A 26,567-nucleotide genomic window follows, 5' to 3' on the forward strand; every position below is an offset into this window, starting at 1 on the left:
GAGAGAGACCAGAAAAAAAGCTTTGCAAGTCATGTTCTTCCGAATCGTCTTCCCAGGGGAATATGTCTTTTTTTTTTTGCTATGGTTCAAGAAAGAAACACCCGTAATTTCCCTAAGTTAAGGATTTCCCTAAGTTTCATGCCTTAACTGGTAATTATGGCATGAAACTTAAAATCCGCCCCTTTCCGCTTCTCCACAGGAGTATTACGTGGAACGACAACACTAGCACGTTTCTTCAAACAGGAAGGGGCAAAAACGGTAACAACACCACGATACCATTCACACGGACGAAGTACGCAATGTACATGTCCTCCAAGCGCCGAGGAGTGACTCAGGGGATTTCCCCACCAGACCGGACAGCTAAGGGCACAATGCCCTCTTATATACTGCTTCAAAGGATTGGTGTATTGATCTCTAGATGGCTGCGAGACTGGGTATCTTGTAGAGGTGGCTAAATATAGCGCATATATATCCTATCTCAGATAGCTTCGTGAGCTTTCTTTTCTTTTTTTCTCCCCCTTCGTCGGCTTTCAACAAGTTACACGGCTGTCCAAACTGGTTGTCGAGACATTTTATCGATGTTTGCAAGAGAAAGTGGGAGATAAAGTGCGTTTTTTGCAGGAAGGGCGATTCGAAGCGACATCAACAGAGATTGTGCCTTGATTTTACCTTGAATTTTAAGACCTTTAATGATTGTCTTGAAGCGCAACCCGTGCCTCGTTTGAAAACAGCGCAATGGAAACGAATTGTACTCGCGGACAACTTTCTGTGGCAGTGAAGGGAAAACTACGGGGGCGGAGCTTCTGCACATGTGTTACCGCTCCAAGTAGTCCGCCAGCGTTTGACAGCTTTTAGTTGCTCGGAACAGACGCTGAATCGACGGAGCTACCATGTGCGACGGTTTCGCATTTGCCCAGACGCAGAAGGGAAAAGCCGCAAAATAAGTAAACTTTTACATTCAGTGGTGTGTTTTGTCTTATTTAACTGTTTCTAATAAGGTGTGTATGGTTACTCCTCCCCAGCTTAAACTGACGTGGATTAAAACGCGGGGATCTTTTCAGAAGCGCTCTCGCTTGGCCGCGCTTTGCCACCGTAGCTTTCCCTTCGTTGCCACAAAAAGTTGTCCGCGAGTATAGTTAACAGACGACATGAGCGATGGCTCGAAAATCGTCTGGCGACTGACAACTGTCGTCTGCTAACTGATCTATGCCTCTTGCGCCGTTTTTCAGGTACGGGATCCAACTGAGTTGATCAAGCCGAGGCCTGACCGTAACCCGTCACTGATTTTCGACATATCTTTTGTGCTTATACTGGCACGTCACACTTTACACGAAGCATTGAATTACTTCCGCGCATTCTGTTTCTCGGAGATGTGGGCAGCCCCGCACTCCAGAAGTCAGCACGTAGTGTTTTCTGCTAGAAGTCTTCTGTACCTCTCTTCTGACTGTACGACGCTGCTACGGTAAGAGTGGCGTAAAGTCAGGTGCCACTGTAATTTGTACGAAGCAGGAAATCAAAAACCAAGAGTTTGCAAATGCTCTACTGTGATGAGGCTCGTGAGGTCGGTCGGTTTAACAGCACGGTCTGGCTGTACGACGCCACGCATTGAGGCGGACGAGTAAGTGGCACGGCCTTTCCACGACAATTGAAGTAGAGGACACCTGCCACGCGTCCACTCTATTTATTTCTTTACAACTCCTTCAGTTTCCCGAGAATACAAGACGCCGGAGCAAGGTTTACAGAGCGCTTTTGTTATGCAAACACTTTGTGGAGACATCTGTGCAGATACGACGTGCTATGTACACGTGCAATAATCGCTTTAACTGCATCCAAGCACACCGTAACTGACTCTCGGTGAAATAAGGACGGTGCGCCAAGTAGTCGGTGACATCGACATGCGCTTGCAAGTCGCGCATGTGCACCTAACGATTAGCGTAAACAAGTGGGTAAATGTGGATTCTTTTATTTGCCGCAAAGAACCTTGTTCTCGCGGAAAGCGAAAGCATAAGTGACAAAGATAGCGCGAACTTTTGTTACCAACAAGACTGCCTGCATTTGAGCATTTCACGCAGCAGCGTTCTTGACGCTGAAACTTGTTTGTAGTGATTAAACTTTTCTTTTGTCAGGTTTCGATAGTAGAAAAAAGAAATATGGAGGGTAACATTCAAATGACCACGTAATCTTAACGCGTACGTGGTTGCGCTCTTTCATTTGCTGCGTCACTCAGACGCCGCACATAGAACGTCGAACGGCCATTGCAAACGTGTCGAAACTGAGATGGTTTCGCAATCGCTCATCCAACAGCAACGCCCCCCTTCGATTGGTCCAGAAACTAGCTACCGCAAGAACAACCTCTCGGATTGCATTTTTCACTTAAGAAGCGCGCTTAAGAATCACGGTGTTCATTACTAGAAGTTCTTTTTTTATTATGCCCTCCATTGATTAAGCTGAAGACACTTGTATGCGTACCTTGAGTGTCATTCCTGGTTTTCATTTTGCTGGAGAACGACGTACTATGCCGCATTAAAACAGACCTGGGCCGCATAGCTTCTTTTTTTTTATTCCTCTCAAAGAGCGACCATTCATTGGTGTGAATTACTACAACGCAATATCATTTCGCGCCTTGCTGAGCTAAGAATCGAATACCACTGCTTTCTTGCTCGCCTATCAGAATTCTCTGGCGGTGAAACAACGAGAAATGTTGGTTTGTAACACTTTTCACGTTGCCACATTCGTTCCCCTTGGTACGCTACAGAACGAAACGAATAGTACGACCACTGGGACACCGTCACTTGCGCGGGCTTAATCCCTAGTCTTGTTCGCATCAGGTGCCGGCGCGCCTCAGCGTCTCGCTGAAAAATGCTTCCGACGGCTTTCCCGCAACGCACCCAATCCGATCGCCCCCCGCACACGCGCGCTCTCGTCACACACACACCGGCAAACAGCATGCGAAGAAGCTCACCTGGTTCTCCGATCGCAGTATCTTCAGCTGGTCGTTGATGAGGGCGTACTTGGCGGCCTCCTCCTTGCGCAAGGCGCGCTCCTTCTTGAGCTCGGGGCTCCAGAAGGTCTTGATGCTGTGCATGCTGGAGCCGAGCTTCTGCGTGGTCGCGTCCAGTTCCCGCTTGACGCTCCCATATTGACTCTGGAGCTCGTTAAGCCGGCTCTGCAGCTCGGCCACGAAGCTCCCACCGCCGCCGCCTCCGCGGCCACTGCTGCCGTAGTCCCGGTACGGGTCGCCGTCGATGGTGGTCTCGCGGTACATGTCCTCGCGGTACCCTCCGCCCCCGCGGCGGCCCAGGTCCACGCCGCCGCGCTCCAGGGACCGGTCTCGGATGGGCATGAAGTCCTGGTCGACGACGCCGACGCCCGGGTACGAGGAGCGCATGGCCGGCGGCGCGGTGCGCGTGGCCGACCGGCTCCGGTGCGAGACCCGCAGGTCCGGCTCGTCGCCGTAGTAGTCGTGCGTGGACATGGTCAGCGGGCTGTTGTTGCTCGAGCGGCTCACGCCGTACGGTCCGGTGGGCCGCATGCGGCGGCCCTGCGAAGGCGACGAGAGGTTGCGCGCGATGGGACTTCCCCTGGCAGACGGCGGCTGCGAGATGGACGCGTAGGACGTCTTAGGCGGCCCCAGCATCACGTCGCGCGAGCTCTGGGCCGCCCGGGGCGACCTCTGCGAGCCGCCGTACATGTCGCGGGAGGACATGGGTCTACGCTGCGATCGCTTGCTCTTCTCCTGCTGCTTCCGCTGCGCCGCCTCGCTCAGCTAGCTGCCGGCCTCGGGAAGGCCCCCTCCGGCTCGGAAATGCACGGTCCGCATCCACTCAGCTCGTCGTCGCGGCCGCCGAGGAGACCGAGGCCGCCGCCGCAGCAGCAGCCGCCGCCACCGGCATCGCGCCACTCACGCACGCGGCGCTTCGATCCGGCCGATGGCCGCGCTGCTCTTCCGCACTCCGCCGCCGGGCTGGCACTCGGGTCTGCGTGTATCCACTATGGGTCGCGGGGCGGGCACCCCCGAGCTGCGGGCTTGGGCACCAAGCGTCGTTCGCGCACTGCACGCACCTGAGACCTTCTTCCTTCGGGCGGTGATGGCCGCCCTCCCTTGGGGCGGGATGAACGCCGGGATGAGAAAAGTGCGGCTCCCGCGAGCGGTCGTCTGTCGCGGCAGCAAAGCGCACCGCCCCGCCGAGGCTTCACCGAGCAGCAAGCGCGCGAGCCGGACGGCTCCTCTCCTTCGCTCTCCGGCGCTCGTGTTTGCAGCGTCCGCCCCGCGATGGAGCCACTTGCGTCAACAAATGGAAGGGGCCGCCGTGCGAACGGGAAGCCCGTCCGCCGCGGCGCGCGCGCGCGGTGGCGGTCACGTGATTTGGCTGCTATATGGCGATACCCACTAGATGGATCCTTCTTTCTCTCCGTGTTTGCTTCGCGCCCATCTTCGACTTACTCACCGCTCCCTTTTGGATACGAGGCTCCTGCTTTCCGCTACGTCCGTGTCGTCTTCCATCAAGAGTGTGAGGGTAGTTAAAATACACCAGCGTTCCTGCAAGAACTCGGGCCTGTTTTCCTTTTGAATTCAGCGGCAGATGTGAACGCCAACGTTACGTCAATTTACGCATCTAACTTTCGTTCCTTCGTAGCCGCCAAAAAGACAGATTTAGAAACTGCGCAGGGATTCTAAATCCATTAATGATTGGCTTTCGTCGCGCTTGCATTTTCGAAACTGCCGTGTCATGTTCTCTTTCCACCCATCCTTCTTTCTTTTTTCATCTACGAAACTGGAAGTGGATCTAAATTTAGCGCACTGGTGCACACTAACCAACGTCCCCCGTCACGTGAAGAAAATGCCGCCATCAGTCGCGCCGTGCTTACGAAATTTGCGAGTGGTAGTTGAGACGGATGTTCGTTTCGACGTCGAAAGCAGAAGCTAAGCTGAACTTCGTCGCTCGCTATTTTCCTGTGGCGATACCCTGACACGGGCTGCACAGTTCTTAGCTCAAAAGCCTCGATTGTGTGGGCATCGAGAGTAGCAACTTACAGATTCGACGAAGCGGCAGTTTCACACCAGTATTTTCTATTAGTTTCGTGCGCGACACAAGAGCAGCACCAGTCAAGTGAACTATAAGCTTCTTCTGCAGAGGGAAGCTTTCGTGAATCGAAAAGCTAACCTCTGGTTCGTGCTTCGCACGTTAAGCTCCCTTGTTACTGGATGAGTGGGGTTCTATTCGATTTTACTGCATCGTCAGACGCAAAAGTCAAATGCAACTGATATTATTATTAAATTGCAGAGTTTAACGTCCCGATACTGCACTGTGGGCTATCTGGGACTCCGTAGTATAGGGCTCTGGATTAATTTCGATTACTTGACGCTGTTTAGCGCGTACCCAATGCACGACCTCGTGCTGGCAGCGCAAGGCCGCAATTCCCGAGCCACCACGTTGGCGTGTACCAGCAGTGAGCCACCGATGTAGTGTACCTATATTTAAAGACAGGTGCTACCAAACACAAATTGTTTAAAGAACACAAAGTTTATTTCACACAACGATCTTTTATTACACTCGCAATGCTTGTTCGATCACATTAAAACGTGAACATAAAGATGCCATCTCTCTTTGGCAGCATTAGGTGTGACAGATTCCGGTAGCTGTCTTGTAAGTGCTACATCGCGTCATCTTTGGTGTAGTATTTCTTTATTACAACCGGAAGCCTCAGCTTCTTTAGCACGAAAGCACAAGTCGACGAAAACAGAACGAAAGACTACTTTACGCTGTTAGTACCGTCACGTCAGTGACAAAATTCGAGAAATGGTTAGCCCTTGTGACGTGCATCGCAAGCGCAAGCTAGGCTCTTGAATGGACAGCCTTGGTCGCAGTGGTTATTCTTCCTGCTTCTCTCTTGGAAACTGTTCAACTCTGTGTCAGTAGAAGTTGCGCTGGAAGTTAGTAGCCTGGTGTCTCTAGTAGTTTGCAACGAGACATTCCTGTAAAAAAAAATGGGCAAGAGGTATTTAGTCTGCAGAAAAGTTCAGGCGCTGTTCTTTCCTACGGATCAAGCATTCAAAACGGCTACGACACTCTTCTCCTGTGCTTTAATTGCATCTCTCACGCGTTCTGCGCACGACATATCCAGAGCATTTCTTTTTCTAATGCGCTGCGTGTAAGGACCTGACATATTTCGCTACATGGGAGATAGTATTATTGTTTATCGCGATCTTAGCCTAATGACGAATGACGCGAAAGAACATATACGACTTTATTTTGTCAGTGTTTCTATGCATATGAATGGATACTCAGCGATTTGCTCATAAATCATAGCGAAAAGCGTTTCCTGTGTTTGAAAGCTTTCGGAGCTCAAAATGCACTTACAAAAATTTGAGCTAACCAGCAGGCGTACAAGACTCGCACCATGCGCCCTGTCAAGAATGGCGAGCTTCGAAGCAAGATTGCCACCTTACCACCCGATTACGACAAGGGGTGCAAGACGCGCACCTCCCCCTCTCCGTCGCTGCAGCTGCGAGGCGTTCAAAGAAGCGACCTTTGCGCTGGAATCCGCCGCCTTCCTCCAGCCCCTTCGACATTGTGACGGGACGAGTTCGGTGTGTGGACAATGATTCCAGAGTTCCCCAACGCGGAGCTGATTTGACACGCCTGGTCAAGCTGCCGCGGGAACGACTTATTTTTGCGCTTCTCACGTTTCGGCAGACGCAAAACAACGAGCGACCCTCGATCGGCGTCGATACTTTCCGGAACGGCACCCCCTTCAACGCCGTCGCTTGGGCTTCGGAATGTGTGTGCCTTTGTGTCTGTAAACTGATCTTCAGAGCAGCTGCGAGTTGGTGATGTGTAAACGAACAGCCGCCGCGTCGTAGGACCGGCGGATCGAGTGTATAAAAACTGTGGTTGTGCGAATGTTGGACACACTCTTCTTGAGCAGTCATGTTAGACTGAGTCACTTCTCTCATGCAGTCATGTTGGACTGTTACTCTTTTTTCTCAAGCAGTCATGTTAGACTGAGTTAATTTCTGTAAATAAACCCTTTTCCCTCGTTCTCGATGAGAAGCAGTTCTTCACTTCATCAACGATCTCAGCGTAAATAAGTTGGACGACGGCATGGGCCAGCTACCTTCGAATTCATGCCGTACTCCAATCTTGGCAAAGGACCACGGACGAAGGGATTGAGCCCCCAATCCTGACAACTGGCTGACAGCGGTGAGATGGACTTTGCGACATGGTGCTGTATCTGCGGTGAGTGCTTGGTTTTTGCTTTGACTCTCTAGGCTTCATTTTGGGGTTGTTCTGTTTAGAACAGTAGGGAAGCTAGATTGTTGTGTGTTAGCTAGGTTGTGTTTCCTAGCTAAATTTAGAGAGCAGAATCAAAGCAGTAAAGCAGCAGTCATGGAGTTAAGGACACTGCTGAGAGACGAGTTGTTGATAGTTGGTGAGGAACTGGGCCTAGATGTACGCAAGGAAATGCTCAAATCGGAATTATTGGAGCTAATTTCCAATCAGGCCAGTGAGGAAGATATTGAAATGGGAATGGAACTTCTCAAAAAGAGAGAGAAACGGGAAAGAGAAAGAGAAGAACGGGAAAGAGAAAGAGAAAAGCGAGAGAGAGAGGAACGCGATAAAGATCGCGAGTTTCAGTTAAAGAAAATGCAACTTGAACTTGAAAGCAAACGTTTGGAGTTGCCTCAAGGAAGTGAAGGCGCTCTGGGTCGATCAAGTGAGGCAGAATCGTACCGCATGGACAGGCTATTAAAGCCATTTGAGGTCGGGACCGACATAGGCTTGTTCCTAAGCAATTTTGAAAGGACTTGCGAGAAGATGAACTTCGGCCCGAGTACATGGCCACAGCGGTTGCTGTCTATGTTGCCGTTTGAGGCGGCGGAAGTAATCGCCAGACTGAGTGTGCAGGATGCATATGATTATGCAAAAGTTAAGGCTAGTCTCCTGAAGAAATACCGCCTTTCAGCCGAAGCTTTTCGGCAAAGGTTTAGGAGCACAGGCAAGAAAGATAGCGAGGGCTATCCGGAGTTTGCATATAGCTTAAAGGCCAACCTAGTCGAGTGGCTTAAAAGCGCGGAAGCGTACGACAGCAGAGACATGATCATTGAATGCATGTGTCTAGAGCAGTTTTACAAAACCATCCCCCAAGCTGTGAAACTGTGGGTGCAAGACAGAGGTAATGTAAATACTGTGGAAAGGGCGGCTGAATTAGCCGAAGAGTACGCAACCCGTAGAAAGTTGAACGCCGAGGAGGGAAACTGGGACGGTCGAAATGGACCGCGGAAACCATTTCCGTTCAAAAAGGGTGCGCAAACTAGACGATCAGAGCCTGTAGACCTGGCGGAAAAGCCCGCAGAAAAGAGCGAGCAGAAACTTAACGGAGAAACCGCACAAAAAGAACAGAAAAGAAAATTCGAATCTGTTAGACCAATTCGCTGTTACAAATGCCACAAACTGGGACATATAGCTGTAAACTGCGAGAAGTCTAGCGTAGTTTTTTCCTACGTGGAGGAAAAAGATGAGAATATGGAACTTTTAAGTCCGTATCTCCACAACCTGCAAGTTAATGGAAAACCATGCCGAGTGCTAAGAGACAGTGCCGCCACGCTGGACATTGTCCATCCGTCTTACGTGATGGTAGAGGACTTCACAGGAGAAGTAGCATGGATAAAACAGGTTGTAGAAGAACACAGCGTGTGTCTGCCCATGGCCAAAGTCAAAATCAGTGGACCATTCGGGGAGCTAGAGACTGAGGCTGCAGTTTCCAAATTTTTGTCACTGCAGTATCCCTACATCTTTTCGAATCGTTCGAATCAGTTACTGCGTGACAGAGGGCTCAAACTGGGAGAGGGCATAGTACAGGCATTGACCAGAGGCCAAGCTCGTAAGATCGCGGCGCTTTCGGCTGAAAATGCTCAAGCTCCTCCAGCTGAAGCAGAAAAGGGGATAGCTTCAATACCCGAATCCGAGCTAGGCCCGACGGACAAAAGAACAGTTGAGGAGAGCCTGCCAGTTGACCAGCTCAATGAGAGCGTAGCACTAGAGTGTCAGAGTTCTAGCCTGCAGGAAGAGCATGCAGACGCGCTCACAAGCGAGACAGGGTCGTTATTATCACCGGCCTCAAAGAACTTTGATCAACTCTTACGCGTGGATAGAGAGTCACTGGCAGCTGAGCAAAAGAATGATGAGAGCTTAGCTAAATTACGTGACACAGCTAAAGAAGGCATTGCTAGGCGCAACGTAACGATACATGAGAAAGGAGGATTGTTGTATCGGCATTACAGAGATCGTAAGGGTAGGATTTTAGATCAGTTAGTCATACCTACTAAGTATAGGGAGGACCTTTTGAGTCTTTGTCATGGAAATGGGTGGTCCGGCCACCTAGGCATAAACAAATCAAAGGAAAGATTGCTTATGGAATACTACTGGCCTGGCTGTTTCAAAGATGTAGAAAACTTTGTAAGATCATGCGACGCCTGCCAGCGTTCTGGTAAACCAGGAGAGACTTGGAAAGCTCCACTGAAGGTAGTGCCCTTAATAACAGAGCCTTTCAGACGACTTGTAATAGACACGGTAGGGCCTCTTCCAAAAACAAAATCAGGCTACAGGTACTTGTTTACCATGCTGTGTCCGGACACCAAGTTTCCAGAAGCAATCCCTTTGAAAGAGCTCAGCTCCACCGAAGTAGTAGACGCGCTTTTGACAGTGTTTGCACGAGTTGGGTTTCCAGCCGAAATTCAGGCAGATCAAGGGTCAGTATTCACGAGCGCGCTGACTTCCACATTCTTGCAAAAGTGCGGGGTAAAGTTAATACACAGTTCTCTCTATCACCCTCAGTCAAACAGTGTAGAGAGGTGGCATTCGGTGCTTAAGCGAGTTTTGCGTGCGCTATGTTACGAGCACAAGGAGGACTGGGAGAACTGTCTGCCGGCAACTTTGTTTGCTTTGCGAACAGTTCCACATGAGGCGACAGGGTTCTCACCAGCAGAACTAGTGTATGGGAGGACACTCCGGTCTCCACTGAGAATGTTAAGAGAGATGTGGGAGGAAAGAGGGGAGAGTCCAACAGTGGTTGAATACGTGCTAAATTTACTGGAACGGCTAAGCGCAACCCGAGAACTAGTCGGAAAGAACATGGAAATAGCTCAAAGGAACGCCAAATTCTATTACGACAAGAATGCGAAGCTTCGTACGTTTAAAGTCGACTTAACGATGAAAGCGGAAAAGTGTAGGTTTGGTTGTTCGCAGGTTACTTATCTGGGCCATGTTGTCGGTCAGGACATGAGACGGCCGGCTGAGCTGAAAATAGCGACGATTGGAGATTTTTCTCAGCCGCGCACGAAAACGGACGTTCGTTCATTTTTGGGACTTGTGGGGTACTATCAATGGTACATTCCGAATTACTCGCAATTGGCAAGTCCATTAACGGACGCCCTCCGAAAGGGAGCACCGAGTAACGTACTCTGGGATAAGGACAAAGAGAACGCTTTCCAAAGTTTGAAAACGCTATTGGTTTCTCGCCCTGTGCTTCGCGCGCCAGACTACACAAAGGAATTCATAGTTCAATGCGACGCAAGCGACAGAGGTATGGGCGTGGTACTTAGTCAGATCGGCGACGATAACGAGGAGCATCCTATCCTCTACGCCAGCCGTAAACTAAATGTAAGAGAGGAAGCCTACAGCGCTTCAGAGAAGGAATGCGCTTGTTTGGTTTGGGCCGCCCAGAAGTTGTCGTGTTACTTGTACGGAGCGAAGTTCATCTTCGAGACCGACCACTGTCCTCTGACGTGGCTCAATCAAATGTCACACAAAAACGGCCGCTTGCTCCGATGGAGCCTCACTCTCCAAGAGTACAACTTCTCCGTTAGATATAAGAAGGGAAAGTTGCATAGCAATGCGGATGGTTTGAGCAGGCTAATTTGAATTCTGCGTTTGGGGGTCCCGCCTAAATTTTAGGGTTACTAGTGTTAATTTTATTAAGTGAAGAAGATCCCCTCTCATTTGGCAGGATTCCCTCCTTGATTGCTGAATGTGTCAGCAGGAATTTGCTTCAGAAATTGGCATAGCGAAATGCAGCATTTTTTGTTTGCTTCTGCACTTATGTTGTTGTTTTTTTTTTTGAAGCCTAGCGAGTCTAAAGTGAGAGCCAATGCACGTCATCTCGGCGCAGAGCCGTGTTGTGGGGTTCATTTTGCAGTTGCCTGTCCTTGTTGGATGTTTTGGGGCGGTGACATCAATGCACAAGTGGTCGCTGCGAGCCAAGACATCAATCCCCCGCAGCCGTTCTCTTCCTGCCTAGCGGTTGTCAGCGCTAGACAGTCGAGACTTTCCGGCCCATGGAGGCGCTGTCAAGAATGGCGAGCTTCGAAGCAAGATTGCCACCTTACCACCCGATTACGACAAGGGGTGCAAGACGCGCACCTCCCCCTCTCCGTCGCTGCAGCTGCGAGGCGTTCAAAGAAGCGACCTTTGCGCTGGAATCCGCCGCCTTCCTCCAGCCCCTTCGACATTGTGACGGGACGAGTTCGGTGTGTGGACAATGATTCCAGAGTTCCCCAACGCGGAGCTGATTTGACACGCCTGGTCAAGCTGCCGCGGGAACGACTTATTTTTGCGCTTCTCACGTTTCGGCAGACGCAAAACAACGAGCGACCCTCGATCGGCGTCGATACTTTCCGGAACGGCACCCCCTTCAACGCCGTCGCTTGGGCTTCGGAATGTGTGTGCCTTTGTGTCTGTAAACTGATCTTCAGAGCAGCTGCGAGTTGGTGATGTGTAAACGAACAGCCGCCGCGTCGTAGGACCGGCGGATCGAGTGTATAAAAACTGTGGTTGTGCGAATGTTGGACACACTCTTCTTGAGCAGTCATGTTAGACTGAGTCACTTCTCTCATGCAGTCATGTTGGACTGTTACTCTTTTTTCTCAAGCAGTCATGTTAGACTGAGTTAATTTCTGTAAATAAACCCTTTTCCCTCGTTCTCGATGAGAAGCAGTTCTTCACTTCATCAACGATCTCAGCGTAAATAAGTTGGACGACGGCATGGGCCAGCTACCTTCGAATTCATGCCGTACTCCAATCTTGGCAAAGGACCACGGACGAAGGGATTGAGCCCCCAATCCTGACAGCCCCCACTCCCGAACACTACCACAAGGAGAAACTGACCCTACGCGTATGCTGCACCGCATGGGTATAATTTGTGCGGCGAAGCCATCTCTAACGAACATATTGATTGATTGATTGATTGAATGATTGATTGATTGATTGATTGATTGATTGATTGATTGATTGATTGATTGATTGATTGATTGGATGAAAGTGTGAGTGAGTGTAAGTGACAGCCCGCAGGCAAAATTTCGGCAGCCCTATATCAACACACAATGTAACTGCCCCTGCAAGTGCGCTGCACACGATAAATAATGCTTATGCGGCGAAGCCAGTTGTGATGTGCATATTTATTTATTGATCAATTATTTGGATCATTTGTTCATTTGTTGGTTGATTGATAAGTCCACTAGTTACTTTGAGACTTCCCTATTGGCGCCTGCATTCTTTCATGCACGCACAGCACTCCCGCAGCCCCAGAAGGCAAGCAGATCGAACTGCCTTATCTTCTACGAAAATGAAGTTTACAATCGTTTCCCAGACCAATTCCTTGTGTTTGATGCTACGTTTCGGCGCGTAGCTTTCATAAATGCGCGCTCATAGTCTCTCTCTTTATTATTTTTTTTTACTTCTGAACTAGCCCCTCCCCTCCCCTTGCGCGCGGCATTTTCGGGGCCAACGGGCAAAGCAAGCGGTCAGCCCAAACCACGAGATGCTTTTCTAATCGCCTCGCGAAAAAACTCGACGTAGCCCGAATAAAAAGGACTAAGCGGCCGAGGGACAACAAAGGGGCTGCGGAAAGAAAAAAAAATAAAAGTCGAAACCCCGAGCGCTGCCGCTCCCTCGAAAGCCGCGCGCGCGCCCCAGATCTGTGGCTGTTTCATAAATTCAACTGGAGGCGAAAGTGTGTTGCGGTGTCTCGAAAATCGATCGTCGCTACACTCGCGCGCGCGGCCGCTGCAACTGCGTGCTTGGGTAGGCTCGCCACGGACTGCCAACGTGACCGGCGAACACTGCCTCGTCTCGGCAGGCAGCTTCGGCCTTGCCGTTGGCGGCGTCGGGCGGGGGACGCTAGGGTGTCGATGACCTGCCTTCTGAAGGGGGGGGGTGGGGGAAGTCACCTACACTTCCCCCCCCTATTTCGGGTGGAGGGGGAGTCGTCTACACCCCCCCCCCTCCTTCCTCCATTTCCAGCGGGCGAGGAAACTTCCCTGTGCTGACGTCACCCAACACCTATAGAACTAGAATGACTATTCCAGACACACGTCCCGGGGTGCAAAACCTGGAGACGGTGATGCACGAACTTGCATCGCAAGAGCAGTCGCGCATGCCCAGACGAGAGAGAGACAACGACAACAAAAAAAGAGACACGCTGCGCGCAAAAAGCGAATAAAAAATAAAAGAGACAGACCAGATAGACGCAGTCTCTTTTGCCCTTAGCATCGGTTGGCATGGTTGCAAGTCATTTACTTCGTTATTGCTATTTTTGTCCGCAGTGCAGATTTCCTTTAATAAGTTATTTCTAGAAGGTGGTTGTGCCTATATAAGAAGCACGGGTTACTTCTGTTAACATAGATCAAGCACATAAAAAATACGAATGCGAGAAAGCGATAAAGGAACAAAGGAAGACAATGATGTGAAGGAACCACAGGAATGTGACCACAAGAAGTGAAGATCGTTTTAACTATCGTGATCTTCGTAAAACACCTCGTACACTACAACGCTCCATTCTCCTTCAATAATAAAATACTAATTCCTGATATGAACTTATGAAGTAAGGTGCCCTCGGAACCGCGTGTAAGTAGCTTAGTCATCTTCTTCCCTTTGCTCTTCGAGGAAAATGGCGCCGATTTGACCTAGACCGCTGTGTCGCCGCTGACGACGAAGAAACCAGTGTGAAATGCGTCTCAAATACTGCGGTAATGAAAAGAAAGTTCCGGATGCAGCGTCAATGTGCCAACCGGTCACACAATGTTACGTCTTCACCTCTGTGTTTGGGTAAAGACAACCGGCCTTGCTATGAGAAACGTGTAGGCGTGTTTTGCCTTTTCCGCGTACGAGGAAGTGCTGCTTTCAGTACATAATCGTGGTACCTTAAACTAGGCTTTTTCGGCTGTCGTAGCACACGAGGAGGTAATAAGAACCGAATTGAAAAGAAATTATTTAACTGTGCTGTCGCGAGGTAGGCAGAGAATATAGTTTTATGATTCTAAGCATTATACGTACCTAGGAGAGGGATGTTTTTTTTTTTTTTCGCGTCTTGGCTTATATGTTGCTCAAACTGTTTATCACGAATGCGTTTTTAGGGTTACCTTTTTTTCTTTCTTTTTCGGGCTAATATTGCACCCGCAGTCAAAGTAAGTTTCTGACATGTGATGTTCATACTCATATCTACATATTACATATTCAGCACCTCATGCTGTCTCTTCCGCTAGATACCCTACTTGGTTCGTGTTTAAATTTTGCTTTCATTTGGAAAAAGTCGAAGCTTCGAAATGAAGCAGTATTTCTTCATTCCTTATCTACAAGACCTTAGATTGCCAGCTAGTTGTTCTCTGCTAATTCTTCATGTATAATTTCTCTAATGTTCTAAAACGTAAAAACAACGACAATAAACAACAAAGACAAGAAAAAAAGAAGGAAAGAAAGAAAGAAACTAGGATCGCTGGTCTCTCATGTTTTCATTGGCTTGAGTGACAGATATTTGTTTTATAGTTACACTAAAAATTCTACTTTGTCACACAAGAATGCTAAAGCTTTACAAACGCCAACCAGTGAAGTAAACGCGGTATTTAAGGAGTCTGGCGTGGAGCTTATTGTACTTTAACTCCACGACTGTCATAACAGTAATGCACTTGTACAATATTGCTTTCCTACTTGCTTCTGTATCCTTTCGCCTGCCCTCCTGTCTTTATGCATAAAACTATTTATGAATACCGTTATTTCCATTACTATCAATGGTCTCGCCAACTCCTTTTCTATGTTTCCAAGCTACCCTTCTCTGTTATGTTTTCTCTTCGTTAAAGATATGCGCGAAATCCGTCAACGAGACCCTCTGCTAACACCATTAACAAAAGCACGCGCCAATGTAAGTCCCGAAAGCTGCCTCAAGTGCGCACTCATTCGAGAATCGTTTATAAATGAAACAAAGGATGGGCGTATATTTCGCTTAAGTAAGCGCCTTCGAGCACAGTAGCCGTGTGCACTTAACTGCACGAAATGAACGTCGGCTTTTGCGTCCGGTTATTCCTGAGCCCCACGTGGTCCCTCGGGGAGCATTTAACCAGACGCGCCCGTTATCCTGTTGACCCACTGACCACAAAGAACAAGATCAGTAATTCACGTTGTGAATCGCAGCAAAATTTTTTTTAAGCGCAATTGACCAAACTTCGGCGTTTTGACAAAACGAACTGATGACCCTATCAATCATCGAGGGAGAAGTTGGTTTATCTCAGATTCAAGAACTCTGCTGACAGCAACGTGAGCGTTCGGTGCTTTAGCAGCTCCCGCTCTGAGATTTCGCAAACTTGCCTTGAAACTTTTGGCTGCAAAAACAACAAATGAATTGTACTTTTAATGAAAGGCACGCTTACATGCCTGCGCGCAGTTTCTGCTTTTCTCAACATGCAGGTGAGCGCTTATTGACCACGGCAAACGGTTCAACAACAGTTTCTCTTTTGCTCAATCACCTTGTATGCTTTGTGTCTATACCTGCCTGCCTGCCCGCCACATTGCGCTAAGTTACCATAGTTAGAACACGGAAAACATGGAAAGGCGGCGTTCACAGGCCGTGTTTTTGCATTGCCGAAATTATCTTCCACGACCTGAGATGTTTTCCTTGTATGTATTTTCTTCAATTGCCCAAATATTAGGTGCCACGGAAAAAAAAAGGAATGCTCTAAACGCATAGGTGATTTGTGCTGTCGAAGGAGTCGTTAGCGGCGTTTGACGACATCGTTCTACGAAATACCAAGTTTCAGATTACTGACAGTAATAGCGTGTGACAACCATACTAAAAAAATTATAGGACAATACATGAAGGGATTCTCGACTCAGAAAATCATATAAATGTGCAATGCAATAATACACAATGTTAAGTATGCATCGCGAAACCACTTAAGCAATGCAATCTGATATGCGCTATAAGAGCAGAAAGATCTTAAGCTTACATGCACCTAACAAGTCGGGATTATGAGAGTGCGCAAAGTAAAATAACACGAACCTATATTCTTCATTGAAATTGATACGCGTGCTAATTAAAGCAGACAATGAACGCAATGAAACACAGTAATTTACCGTTCGCATCCGAAGGCATTCTTGAGCAAAAAATTACAGCTCAAGAAAATGTCCATTTATATCGTCGCTGCTAAAAACTTTTTGCACTGTAAAATTGGATGGTTTTTTCTAATAATTAAGATTTCATTTTACAGTTTGTCTACATAAATAGCAGCTGACACAGCTGTAAACATAGTGTGCTAGTAGTCACGTAGTAACCTGCCGAAAGACAGGTCAGACAACCACAGAGATTGATTGATTGATTGATTGATTGATTGATTGATTGATTGATTGATTGATTGATTGATTGATTGATTGATTGATTGATTGATGACACACATATGGATTGACTCCCCACATGAACAAGCATGGAAACTGCCCCGGCAAGTGTGCTGCCTGGCAAAGGTACATTTTATGCGGCAGAGCCATTTTTTAAAATCAGCGACATTGATTGATTGATTGATTGATTGATTGATTGATTGATTGATTGATTGATTGATTGATTGATTGATTGATTGATTGATTGATTGATTGATTGATTGATTTGCAACACACACACGCACACAAAAAGGCTCGCCACCACAACAACCATGCAATGATGCTACATCTTGTATATTATATTTGTGCGGCAAAGCCATCTTTAACGAGCAGACATTTATTTATTTATTTATTTATTTATTTATTTATTTATTTATTTATTTATTTATTTATTTATTTATTTATGTGGGTAATGTTCCAAAACAATATAGAGGTCATAAGACAAGCCACGATCATGCGGCGTGTTGAACTTTTGCCTAAATCCCGGTACACGAGTATTCTTGCACAATACAACGATACGCGTGCGGCTGCCGAGTCCAGAATTCAAGCGCGCTAACTTTTGTTTAGCGTGTTTAGCCTACTGGATTCAATGAGCCGCCGTAGCGCCGAGCGTCGCTTACAATCCGCTCCTCCCCACGCTTAGAGCACTGCAGTGAACTGCGTCGATTTTGCGTGTTTTAGCCGGCGCGTCTGGCAGAGACCCAATACACTTGCTGCCAGCTTAGCTTCGAGACGACCACAGAGGACAAGTGCACGTACACACCACATTGCTAAGCTCAATCGACACGGCAGTGGATCAAAAGCAGTGTTGCGCTTTTTTTTTTTTTTTGCCGGCACGAGCATTGCGCGCACGCCAAGCAGTGGTCCGGCTGAACAGCTGCGTGATAACTGTAAGGACACACCGGTCGCAGGGAAGAGGACTGCTCACGCTAAGTTAAAAATGGCCAGGCTTAGCTTGGTTAAGCGAAGAATGCGTTGCATATTGCGCGAGTTGGGGCCCAGCTTTTCCTCCGGCTGTCGTGACGTCACGTCACGTGGTTGCGCTAAAGGTCAATGGTGGCTGCCCGGCCGCGCCCAAGGGCTGAACTGAGTGATTGCAATATGCAACGCATAAGAATAGAAGCAACTTAATAACAAACATAGCAAACTTAAAAGAGAATAGACCCACATATGAGACGCGCAGCAATGAACAATGGCTCATACCCTCAATGGTGGCTGCGCGGCCGCGCCCAAGGGCTGAAGTGAGTGATTGCAATATGCAACGCATAAAAACTATCCAATATGTATTCATTGAATGGTTGCATACGATGCGAGTCACTTCGCCTGAGTACTAAGCTTCGTTACATCCTGGGGTGGCCAATATCAGAAGCGCGCAGGGAGTCGTCGGGGTACCGCAACATTCGAGAGCTATAGCATGGCGTTTCTGTCGAGCACTAACAGTATGCTCGCAGTGAAATGTCTAAAATGCTATGAGTCCAACATATCACGATTCGACAGTGGTTACTATACATTATTTTTGTAAAGGTAAATTATTTGAAGAAGCCAGATACTTTGGACGCATTGCGTGTGCCGAACGAAACAGGAAACGCTTTTGGTAAACGAATGATGACGCGTTAGTGATTCGCGAGATGAAATAGTACTCACTTGGCTCTGCCGAAAAGTGCGGGACCAAAATGAGGTAGACGGACGCAGAATTGTAAATTAATTAATTAATTCTAGCCTTCCTCCAGCTATCTTACCTCCACGTCTTGACGCGGTATATGAAGCTTTCACGTTGTAAAAATGCAAAGATACTTGACCGATCGCGGATCACTGACAATCACCTCGACCAATCAACAGCATCGGGCTCCAACAGTTCTTGGGCGGGAGCCCAGCTGGGTATGCAAAGTGCCGACGGCTTGCCTCCTGCAAAGCAGAGCAAGCTAGCGAACCGCCTTCAACGAAACAACGGCGTTCTTCGAACACCGCGGGGCCTTTCCATTTCCCCACACCCGTTTCTTAGCAACACCACTCCTTCTTCGCGTACAGACTTTATGCGCCCTGGACGAAACCTAAACTCACTCACGACTCAGAGCGCGTCGCACGCTTACAACGAGGCAGTTCCGCGGCCGACCGGCCACCAGTACCGACACGCTTCGAGTATACGCAGTTATACTATAAGCATAGCGCGGGAAGGACGAACGACAAAGACTAGACAGAACAAGTGCTATATGCTACTAGCGCTTGTTCTTTCTAGTCTTTGTCGTTCCTCAGTGGCTATGGTGTTAGGTTAGTGTTAGTGTTAGTTAGTGTTAGTGGCTAGGTGTCAGTACTACGAGCGCCACCCGCCGTGGTTGCTCAGTGGCTATGGTGTTAGGCTGCTGAGCACGAGGTCGCGAGATCGAATCCCGGCCACGGCGGCCGCATTTCGATGGGGGGCGAAATGCGAAAACGCCCGTGTACTTAGATTTAGGTGCACGTTAAAGAACCCCAGGTGGTCGAAATTTCCGGAGTCCTCCACTACGGCGTGCCTCGTAATCAGAAAGTGGTTTCGGCACGTAAAACCCCATAATTTGTTTTTCTAGTCTTTGTCGTTCGTCGTTCCCGCGGTATGCTTCTAGTGTAACTGCGTATTACCAACCAGCCTAAGCCTATACCCTTCTGAAGAGTATACGTACCCTGACGACACTGAGTGGGAAGATGAAGTTGTAGTCCTTCCACGTGATGGCCCTCGTGCGGCGGCTGTTCATGCGCGGCTTCCAGAGCAGGCCCCGGTACTTGGCCTTGCGCGCGCACAGGCACGGGTAGAAGCTCATCTCGTCTCCCCCCGTCACCTCCTCGGCGGGCGCTGGCAGGGGGTCGTCGGGTGGAGGCTGCACGTCGACGGGCGCGGGCGGGGGCTCCGTCGACGTCGTTGACGTCCCCGCGGTGACCGCGGGCAAGGACGGCTCGTCTTCGCGGCTGCCTTCGTCGTCGCCCTCCGGGGGCGGGTCGTCTTCTGAGAGAAAGAGGCGAACTGATATTGTACGGACGGCTCGTTGTCCGAGCCGCCGCCTCTGGTAACACGTCGGGGGTTAGAGTTTGAGGGAGAGAAATTCGCCGAAGCCGCTGGATGTACCGCGCGAGGAGTGGCCAGAGCGCTTGAGTCGCGAGAGAGAGAAAGCCAGGAGAGAAAGCCATGAGAGGAAGGGCAGTGAGGAGAGCCGGTCAATGGCGTCCGGTTTGGGCTACACTACATTGAGGTGCCAGATTTTCGTTCGTTACCACCCTAAGAAGCCAGCAGATAAGGAAGCCAAGGAAAGCGTAAGGGAAGTTTTTGTAGCTTTCAATTGACGTCTGTAAGTTATGCATTAATGACAAATGAATAACAGAGGAAAAAGAAAACAAATTGCCGCAGGTGCGAGCTGAACTCACAACATTCGCATTACACGTGCGACGCGCTACCATTTGTGCTATGGCCACGCCTGCTGCAACGTCCACAATGTTCTGTATTACGCAATCTTACGCTCACTGCGACGACGAGGAAACTATAGAACACGTTCTGTGTCATTGTCCCCGATACGGCGCACACAGGCAGTCACTCGCGACCACGCTGGTGTGTCTTGCCGACCGGCCATTTCCGGTGCAGACTGTCCTGGAACGCCCAGCTATAGAGTCATCACACCAGAAGACAGTGAAGGCACTCTTGAAATTTTTACGTTAGAGTATCCCATTGGATAGATTGTAATTCTCATGGACGCTCATGACCTTCCCTATATTTTTGTCCCGTTAGTTTGCTTTTTTTCTCCACTGTTCTTTCGCTCTTTCATTTCCCCTTACCCTACCGCCAGTACAGGGACCAGAATCTCATCCGGTTAATCTCCCTACCTTTCTCATCCCGTCTCTCTCTCTCTCTCTCTCTCTCTCTCTCTCTACACACACACACACACACACACACACAAACACAAACACAAACACACAGACGCACACACACACGTGTTACCTGCAAGTGTTACCACTACCATGCAGGCCACTGACCTGAGTACAAAGAATCACTCCCTGAAGCGTTGGTTTCTGGGTCACTTGGTGCGGAAGGGTGCTGAAATGCAGCGCTAAAGCACGAGGCACAACGTGGAGGCGTAAGCACTTGTTCTCACCAGTGACTGCGCTCCGCCGAAGCGTGACTGTTATCACGTTATCGTTCTCGTCCAAGACTTGCTTGACCTATCCGAAACTTTGTGACCATTGTCACGAATTCGGTAGTGAGACGGGCGCGTCTAAAGAGATGGTACGCGCGCCGTGAATAGTCAGCGCGTTTACCCGAACACGTCAAATACAGGTCGGGTTCACTTGGTGGGTCGAGATTTGTTTGTCATGCTCATGTAAACGCCATAGCTGGTCAGAATGAGCGAGCGTCGAATAAGGTTGAGCCAGCGCTACTACATGGTTGACCCAGTCCGACCCATCTGAAGTAAACACGTAAACATGCACGGGTCGGGTCGGTGTTCTGCAGCCAGCAGCTATTAACCGGACTCGCTATCTTACCTCTGGCCAAGACGCATGCTGTCGCAAAAATCTTGGCCCGTTAGGTACGAGTTCGTGTGAACGCTGTCGAGTCGCGCTGTCTGAGCCCGACTTCTAGCTCGACCCGCTCCTGATGGGTTCATGTGAACGTAGCCGGTGTTGCATACTCTTGAATCTATGTGAACGCCACTGAATCCTCTGAAATGCATCATGGTGACACATGTATAAATGCCGAAATGACTTGAGCAGGGTGAGTGGATTCTACTACCACTTGTTGTGTTCGGCGCAATCTATCCTCACTTTGCTGTCTCTTTTTCTGTTTTGTCATGCCTTTTTTGCGCAGAAGTTTGACCAGTAAAACGTTTGATTCTTTTTTAAATATTCTCGGTGGCGTCTCTGCTTTCGGAAGACCAAATCTGGGCCATCCAGGTAGCTGAGGAAGCAGCCAGGGCTCAAGGGCTACTGGCCACCGTTCTGGCGAGGACTTGTTTCTCTAAGCTGCCGGGCACTAAATAAAGTTATTTCTCTTCCTCTCTTTACCGTCTGAACCAACACTGGCCATATTCCTCATACAGCCATTGTTGGAGTATGCTTGTGTTGTTTGGTCTCCTCGTCAGCAGCACGAAATTAATCTCTTAGAATCCGTCCAAGGAAGGAAACACGCTTTATCTTTCACCACTACCACCGCGACTTTTCTCCATCCAAAGCACTAGTCTCACCGAATCTAACTCCTCTTTCAACGTCGGGTAACGAGTATTTAAATACATTACACTGCATCGTCAACCCTTCCTATCGCCTGTCAAACACCCTCTTAAGCTGTCCTCAGGAATCGTCAACTCAGAGCCACCATGAATTAGACATTGCACCCATATTTGCATGGACCAACATTTTCGAATTCAGCTTTCTTCCCCGGACAATTGAGTTCTGGAACTCTTTAAACGGCGATACTCGTTGTCGGCCGCTCGATAAGTTGTTGTCGGCACTTAGCGACAAGTGACCGTATTTTTTAGGTGATTTATTTTGCTGTACTTGTTCAATCTTGCTTGATTTGTTTGTTAGTGTATCATTATTTTTCATTCTTGCATTTCCTGTATAAGCCCTCCCAACTCCTGCAGTAGCCCTTACTGTGCTGCGGTATGCGTAAGTAAAAAAAATTAACATATAAGTTTAGCGCTTATCCGCCGCAAGGACATGTCTTGTGGAGGAGATGGGGCTCAGCGCACGCATCGCACGAGCCCTCGGTTTTCTCTTTGCGTCAAGCTTTCAACCCTATCGCCGCTTCGCAAGCCCACTGCGCGGCGACGACGAAAAAAAAAGTTATTCTCTACGCCGTGCCTCGTCAGTCTCGGCCACTGACCGTTCTCTCCCCCCTTCCTTCCCCCTCGCAGTACACACCTCCTGGAGGCGGTGCAGCCGGTGTCGAAGGAGGCACCGTGGCCACGGACGTGGTTGGGACCTCCTCGGGAGGCGCCGGCGTGGAAGCGCTCGTGGACGGGGCGGCCGTGCTCGTCGTCGACTCCTGGTTCACGGCCATCCCGCCCTGCTCGGGCCCAGACACGCCGGCCTGGATGGGGTTCTCGGCCTCCGGGAGGGTCGGCGGCTTCTGGGGTCGCATGTTCTTCGACTGGGCACGTCCGGCGAGGACGATATTTAAAAAATGAACATTATCCGTTAAATAATTATTTATTGCAGTATTGGTATGTAGTATTTTAACAGTCGTTTTGTGGGTTAAGTTCGGTTTCGCTGTTCAAAGCGCGGAAGTAGAGTAGCAAGTAGGTTGCCGTGATGAAACTTAAGGCTGCTGAATCGTACGTGCGGGTACGAAAGCTATAAGTTGTCCGTACGCGTCGGCTTCGCGTTAAAGTTAATAATTGGTTTGAGGTGACCTGAAAGTACGTATCCTATTTGTCGACTGAGTAGACTAGTATTGCGGGTAGAGCACTCGTGCAGGTCTGCTGTCGATTCATTGAGCTTAGTGGGCGTTCCGTTTCTGCGCTGTCTTCACAAAAATAAAAAAAGCCTAAACTAATCGTGAAGAATAACGTAAATATCCATACCACACAGCTTGATTTTTTTATAATGTTTGTTATAAAGGTGCAAGCAGTAGCGCAGCTAGCACAAGAGTGGAAGTAAATTTACTCTATAAGTCACCAGCCTATTCAATCCAATTTCAATTCGCTTTATTTCCCAGAAATGGAGGAGAAACAAATTTTTTCTGGAGAAGTCTGCCTGCTAAGAGCTAAGCGCCAGGTAATTCTGCCAAATGTTTAGCTTCACGAAAGTTCTTGCGCACCTATTCTTGCGCTCTGGTAACTAGTATCAAGACTCCGATACTATAACCCTCAAGAATTCAAGTACAGCCCATATCCGATAATTTGATATGCTTTTTTAATCTTATTTAGCAGGTTGCTATCGCACGTGCCTGTCAGCCCACATCTGCCATTCGACTGACTGTTGCTAGCACGACTGGGAAGATTGTTTCACCGTGCACACAAAAGCTCACCAGAAAGCCTGCTTTACAAAAACCATTCTTGCGTTGTTTTTAGTTTTTGTAATAGCAAAGCTTGCTATTACAAACATCATGGTGGCGAGCCTGATGTGCTTATTTAACACTATTAGGAAATATGTGTTCTATATTATAGAGAAGTGTCAGCACGTTGTCGCAAATCCTAACTACTACGGTCGCTTTGTTTTCTTCTTTTCATTTTAATTTCTGAAGCTAGACAAGTGCAACATTATCTTACCTCATGCGCGCACTTCTTGCTTACTGCGGTTTTGTAATTAGTGACAAGTCTTGTGAGCATCCTCATAATCAACAGAGAAACGCTACTTAAGTTTACCAAACGCCTAGTAAATAAATAAGTTCTGACCTGTAACGTCACAAAATTTGCACACACTTAGAGAGTTTCTCTTTTGCGAAAGTGAACAAACGGTGCAGAAGATTCCTGCACTCAGAAACCGCCGGCGCAGTGTATTTTCATTTTCATAGGCACATCCGTTGACTGGAGGGTAATTCGATGCTTACTCTTTCTTTATTACTCTTCCATACTGTAGAGAGGTAACCAAAATGCAAAGACGTCAAACGATGCATTTACCATATCTGGAACGTTTTCTTTCGTGACTTCTTGCCACTGAAGCACCTTGACGGTGTTTTCTTCTTTTCTTTTTTCGCAAAGTACATTTGTTAGCAGTAGCACCCGCCAAAAAGTCCTATCTATCTTCGCAACGACACGTTAAAGATCAACGTGTAATGTGTACGAAAGGTACTCACTCTTTCTGAAGCCATGCACGCCCTCAACTGAAACAAAAGTGAGCGAATTCATTGTTAAAACACCACACGCTGAAGACCAAAATGAATGGAATTTGCTTATCATCGCAGCCACGTCCCATTGCACACTCACTCTCACCAGCAGGTTCCGCGTACGAAAGCAGAAATTCAATTTTCCCGCACTTTCGAGGGGGGGGGGGGGGGGAGGGGCTTCCGTGCTTACAACGTTCTAGGCTTTCTCCGCTTCGTCGAGCCCGATCGGCACGCAGGTGGCCATTTCGAAACGTTCCAGCTCGTCACGAGTGTGACCCTTCAGTCTTTCGTTTACTCTCCGTCGTTCCGCAGGAAACATCGCATTTACGGTAGCCCTTCGCAATCTAGTTTATAGAAGCTCAGCACGCTACGACGTACGCAGCCTATTTCTGATATCGGTCGATACCGCGGCTGTGAGAGCGTGGTTCGGAATGCAAACATGAGCGCGGTTGGTCACGACTGGCTGTTCGAGGGGGGGAAAAATAATGCTCGTAATTTTGAACGTAAGAGGCCGCCGTGTTGGTTTGATGTTGCGGACCCGGTTTTGTTCCCAAAGCGCATCTTTATTTTTAATCTCAACATTTTTTTTTCTCCATTCTCTCGCGTCCAGAGCTATAGGCTTTCCCTGAGGACGCTGAAACCTTTACAAGCAAGCTTACATTTTGTATAACCATATGTAGCGTTGTCTAATTCTGCTCCAGACGGCGCGTTATCAGCCGCCACTATCTGACGCACGAGGCTGAGACAAAAATAGCAGTAACCCACTTGACTCATTCAAAGCTACCCGGCACGTTTTAGATACGCGTAAATCGCGAGCCCCAGCTCTCAGCACAGTCCGCCACAACAGTGTACGGGACACGGATTTCCCGGCAAATACGAATATTTCTGCTCTATCACGGCACGGAACTTGTAATTTGATGAATCACTGTACAAATCGCAAAAACTACTACAAATTCGAACACTGAACTCGTGGCTATGTGCATATAGCTAGCTTACACGTAACGTCACGGACGCAACTTCTCGGAGTGCCAGTACCCAAATATGGCGGCCACGATGACGTCAGTACACCATGCTATCACTCGTACATTGTAAACTTTTTTTTTCGGATGGTGACCGTTTTTTATTTGATTATCACTGTTATCGAGTTTTCGCTCGGCGCATGACGCGCGTGACGCGCTGTCACGTTTCTTGTTTATGCCGTTGCTCGACGTGGTGGTGCCCCAAGATGGCGGCCGTGATGACGTCACGAGGATTCGGGCTTTCTTTTCTTTTTCGCAAATTCCGTGTCACGCATTTTCTCGTGGCCGACTGTGCATTTCAAGCCGTTAGATTTTTGCATACCTAACTGCTGTTGCGCGACAAAGCGATAATGTTTTCATCCAACATTTCTTGCACGCCTACCTATGAAGGCAGCCTTCTGTTTTGGTTGACCGTGCTCCTCTGAGCGCGTTTCGAGTCAGCTCACGTACAGTCGCGGACAGAATAAAATGGACCACGGGATCTCCGAAAACGTTAAATTCCCGAGCAGCCTGTAGCAGTAACCAGTAAAACTGCCCACGACAACGTTGTTAGCATATTCTAGTCGAGGTCTAAAATGCAAATACCAGATTGCGTTGTGAGGTTGCGGAGATATTCAGCTTTTTCTTAGATTTCACGGTCCATTATATTCTGTCCGCGACTGTACGTTTCAGCTCAGTGACAGTACAAGCAAACAGCTGAGGATGCTCATAACACTGCAGCTGGCAACTTAATCTTTCACTAGGATTGAAATCATGATGGCGAACTCAAACGATGATAAGAATCAACGAAAACAAACGCCGCGTAAGTGCTTTCATGGAAGCTATATTGATAATAGAACGGTAGTTATAAAAAAAAAGTTACAAATCGATGGCTTTCCTGCAGTCTCGCTTGGACGTACCAGGAGTGTTTGTTATCTGTCGTAGTATGTCGCACAGTATTCAGTCTCGTGAGATAGTAGTGGTTGTGTAAAAGAATCACAGTGCAATCCACATAGGTTTCCCAGCTAACGTTTACCAAGCTTCTAAAAATAAAAAATAGAATATACGAGGATGAAACCAATGGTA

General features: G+C 48.5%; 2 protein-coding genes across 2 annotated transcripts in view; both read right to left on the reverse strand.

Moving 5' to 3' along the window:
* LOC135897036 (trichohyalin-like) overlaps positions 1-4,751 on the reverse strand; it is a 131,365-nt gene extending 126,614 nt beyond the window's left edge. The window contains exon 1 of the mRNA XM_065425601.2: positions 2,963-4,751. Within this exon, the coding sequence (XP_065281673.1) occupies positions 2,963-3,706 (744 nt within the window). The 5' untranslated portion in view covers positions 3,707-4,751. The remainder of the gene's footprint in view (positions 1-2,962) is intronic.
* Positions 4,752-5,506: 755 nt separating this feature from the next.
* LOC135897043 (uncharacterized) overlaps positions 5,507-26,567 on the reverse strand; it is a 33,989-nt gene continuing 12,928 nt past the window's right edge. The window contains exons 4-7 of the mRNA XM_065425608.1: positions 24,454-24,480; positions 22,578-22,806; positions 19,358-19,677; positions 5,507-5,977 (exon numbers count right to left, since the gene is read on the reverse strand). Coding sequence (XP_065281680.1) covers positions 5,954-5,977; positions 19,358-19,677; positions 22,578-22,806; positions 24,454-24,480 — 600 coding nt within the window. The 3' untranslated portion in view covers positions 5,507-5,953. The remainder of the gene's footprint in view (positions 5,978-19,357; positions 19,678-22,577; positions 22,807-24,453; positions 24,481-26,567) is intronic.

Source organism: Dermacentor albipictus, chromosome 5 (genome assembly GCF_038994185.2).
Source record: "Dermacentor albipictus isolate Rhodes 1998 colony chromosome 5, USDA_Dalb.pri_finalv2, whole genome shotgun sequence".
Taxonomy (NCBI): domain Eukaryota; kingdom Metazoa; phylum Arthropoda; class Arachnida; order Ixodida; family Ixodidae; genus Dermacentor; species Dermacentor albipictus.